General features: G+C 56.9%; 1 protein-coding gene across 1 annotated transcript; it reads right to left on the bottom strand.

Moving 5' to 3' along the window:
* Positions 1-25: 25 nt before the first annotated feature.
* SPRG_13396 (hypothetical protein) lies at positions 26-1,183 on the bottom strand (the record flags this gene model as incomplete). The annotated part of the gene is made up of 4 exons (XM_012353219.1): positions 26-430; positions 479-532; positions 584-1,065; positions 1,126-1,183. The coding sequence occupies 4 exons, from the start codon at positions 1,181-1,183 to the stop codon at positions 134-136; spliced, it is 891 nt and encodes a 296-aa protein (XP_012208609.1). The 3' UTR covers positions 26-133.
* Positions 1,184-3,160: the final 1,977 nt, after the last annotated feature.

The raw sequence follows: 3,160 nt of genomic DNA, 5'->3' as shown, positions 1-3,160 counted from the left end.
AAGGAATAAGTAGAGATAAACGTTAATGAGCAGAGCCTAGCCCTACACGACCTGCCGACGCCGACGCGTTTCCGAGTCCATTATGGTGCGTCGTAGTTTGTACAAACGACCTCTCGCATCAGCATTGCGACGCTTACTCGACGACCGTCGGCGGTTGCAGCTGCTGCTGTTTCCGGCTCTGGAGCGCCGCGCGAAGCCCCGTCGTCAGCGGTGCGCGTGCGAGGGCCTTGCGCTTGTTGCTTGCGATGACAGCCTGGAGGACCTTGGTGGCGGCGACCTTGTCGGCAATTGCGGTGCTCACGAGCTTCTCAAAGATATCGCTGCCGCCGGCAAACGACGCGACGACGTTCAAGCCCACGAGCGCATCTTCGCGGGCCTTGGCGTCCTTGCCGTTGCGGAACCGAGCGAGCGCCGGCAGCACCTCGATGATCTAGAAGGACAGTGTCAAGGGCATGCAACGCTACGAGACGCGTCTTACCTGCGTCGGGTTCAAGATGGCGGCGTCCACTTGCATTTGGAGCAAGCAGAGCATCTACATGATATCAGAACTTAGAGCTCCTATTGCAGATACCATGAGACGTACCGTGCCATTGCACGCGGCGGCGACGAGCTTGGCGCTCTTGCTCGACGAGTAGGCCGCGAGCGACACCAGGACGGGCCACGTCGGCGCGTGCGTCGTGAGCTTTGCAATCGCGAGCGTGGCTGCGTCGCGGAGGAATTTCTTCTCGCACGCGGCGCGCTTCATGAGCGCTTGGACGACATGGAGGAGCGGCAGCGCGGTCACGTCGCCAAACTCAAAGCACTCGGCGAGCGCAAGGAGCGCGTTCTTGCTCGTGGCGGACCGGAGGTTGAGACTCGCGGCCGAGAAGATGGCGAGGACGTCGCCGAGGTGCGGGCCCGCGGCCGGCGCGTGGTGCACGAGTGCCCGGCGAAAGGTCTCGATCGCCTCGTATTGGACGTACCAGTCGGCGTCGTCGATGGAGCGCAAGGCGTCGGCGACGTCGTCGCGGGCGCACTCGAGTGGGCGCAGCTCGTGCGTCGCCAGCACAATCGCGCCCTTGTCCTCTACGGGTGGACCGTCCAGCGCCACTGCAGCGAGAGGAAAGCGCAGCGAGCACGGCGTACCGTCAAGGATGTCGTCGCCCGCGGTGTGCGTCGGTGGCAGGATGACAGCGCTCTTCATGGCAACGGCAGCAGAAATGGGACTGAGTTAAATTTAGGTCGAACGGAAGATGTCGTAAAGGCGTGAACTTTCCAATTGACGTAAAAACGGTAGCAGAGCATGCGAGTGTACGCGAGGAAGACAGAAGCGTGAGCTGTGGTGGCGCTACAAGCTGATCCAACACCAAATCAATGCTAGTGCCTGCACCGGCAAGGGTTAACTATATCGGATACCAGCTCACTATAATGGACGCTTGACCAGTGAAATCCAGACGTGCCTTACTACAGTACTGCACACGGCTCGCACGCTCTTGGTAGTAGAGCATCCGCACCGATTGGTTGTGTGGCCGAGTCCTAGGGCTCGGGGAGCGAGAAGACCACAACCCTACTTTTGCCGATGGTGGACACCAAGGGCGACCGAACTACATAGGCAAGTTGCTACAGTTGCAAGCATCCACGATGCTATTCATTTCGAGAAAGGCTCTTGCCCGAACAAGGGTTAATGAATTATGTCACGTAGGTGTCGAGGTGTTAGCGTTGTCGCTTGGACGGGTTTGCAAGCACCGCCCGCTCACTTGACGTTGACTACGGACCTAGCCTTCTCCTAACCTCCCGTCTGTGCTACATGGATTACCGTATAGTGTCTACGATTGGACTACCATTTGCTAGTCTGGACCCTTAAAGGGCGAGTAGTGCAGCCCACCCGCGACCTCGTTGGTGGCGCATCATTGGCATCTTGCTTTCGCACGCCATGTTGGTGCTCAAGCTACTCTACAGTACATACATGGACTGAGTGTTTCCGTGCTGTTCGTCTTGAGGTTTGCGTTGGAGAGCTACTAGTACTTTGGCTGCGGTAGGGTGGCCAAGTGGGGTTCGCAGCCGCAGACTAAAGGCCAGTGCATTCCATTGGACCAATCCCGCGAACGTTTTGGCCAATGTCATTGTTTCCGCCGCCATCGAGTGCCTGGACGATCGGTAATCATCATCTCGTTCCTATCATTGGAGACAAGTATAGAAGACATTTATGTACACACATCAGTTGTAAAACATATGTATTAATACGTGCTGCTTTCGAGCAACGCAGCCACGAACCTGCGACAACCTTGTCAGCGGTGCAAACTCCGAGAATTTTGAACGTCGATCGCGCTCATTCCGAACGATCGAACAGAACCACCGCGTCTTTCGATGCGTCGAACGACGTGCAGCGTAGCAAGTGCGCCATTGATGAAAGGTTCGTACAAACTACAAAACGCCAACTGCGCACGCGTCGACGACCAGTAGACGTCTATGCAGCTAACGTTCGCCAAGTTATGTATGGAATGACCTCGAGCCAAACGACGGGTTCCAGGAGCAGCATGAGATTCCCTTTCTCATGATTGTTTCCATCCACTGCTTTTTCGGTGGCATCGCGAGGAAGGAAGCGCGAAACCGCTACGGCCTCACCGAGAAGCGCTTGCCTGGCAATGCAGCGCCGGTGACAGTGTGAACAACCAGCGACAAGAAGCAAATCAAACGAAATCAAAGACAGCCCAAAATGCAAATTTTAAAAATCTATTTCGTGCCCACGAAATATGAAAACACTGCGAAACGTCGCAGGCATCGTGTACAAAATATGGAAAGTCGCAGGCCGCACGCCACTGGGCGACCGCTGGTCGGCGCCACCCGCTTCGGTGGCGTCTAGTGACAACCACGTTGACTGCCACTCTGCACCGAAAGTGTCCCTTGGCCATGCCATCTCCGCCACCTTGAAGCGGCGCCGCCCGTCTGGGCCGCGTGAGTAGCTCTCGGGCGAGAAAGCTTGGGTGCCCAAAAGGCGCTCTGCAACCTTGGCTGATATAACCAACGCTCCGATTCCGCGAGTTGTGGGTAGTAGCTACACTAGCGGCCACACGACCGACGTCGACGGAACGCAGCGGATGCTTCTGGCCTTCGCACTGGATCGACATCCTGCGCCTGATTGGCTAAAATGTGTGCCATTTCAGTGTCACCGATTGGGACA

This window comes from Saprolegnia parasitica, assembly GCF_000151545.1.
Source record: "Saprolegnia parasitica CBS 223.65 unplaced genomic scaffold supercont2.118, whole genome shotgun sequence".
NCBI lineage: Eukaryota > Oomycota > Saprolegniomycetes > Saprolegniales > Saprolegniaceae > Saprolegnia > Saprolegnia parasitica.
Note: the sequence above shows the minus strand (reverse complement) of the source record. Positions and strands in the feature narration are given on the sequence as shown.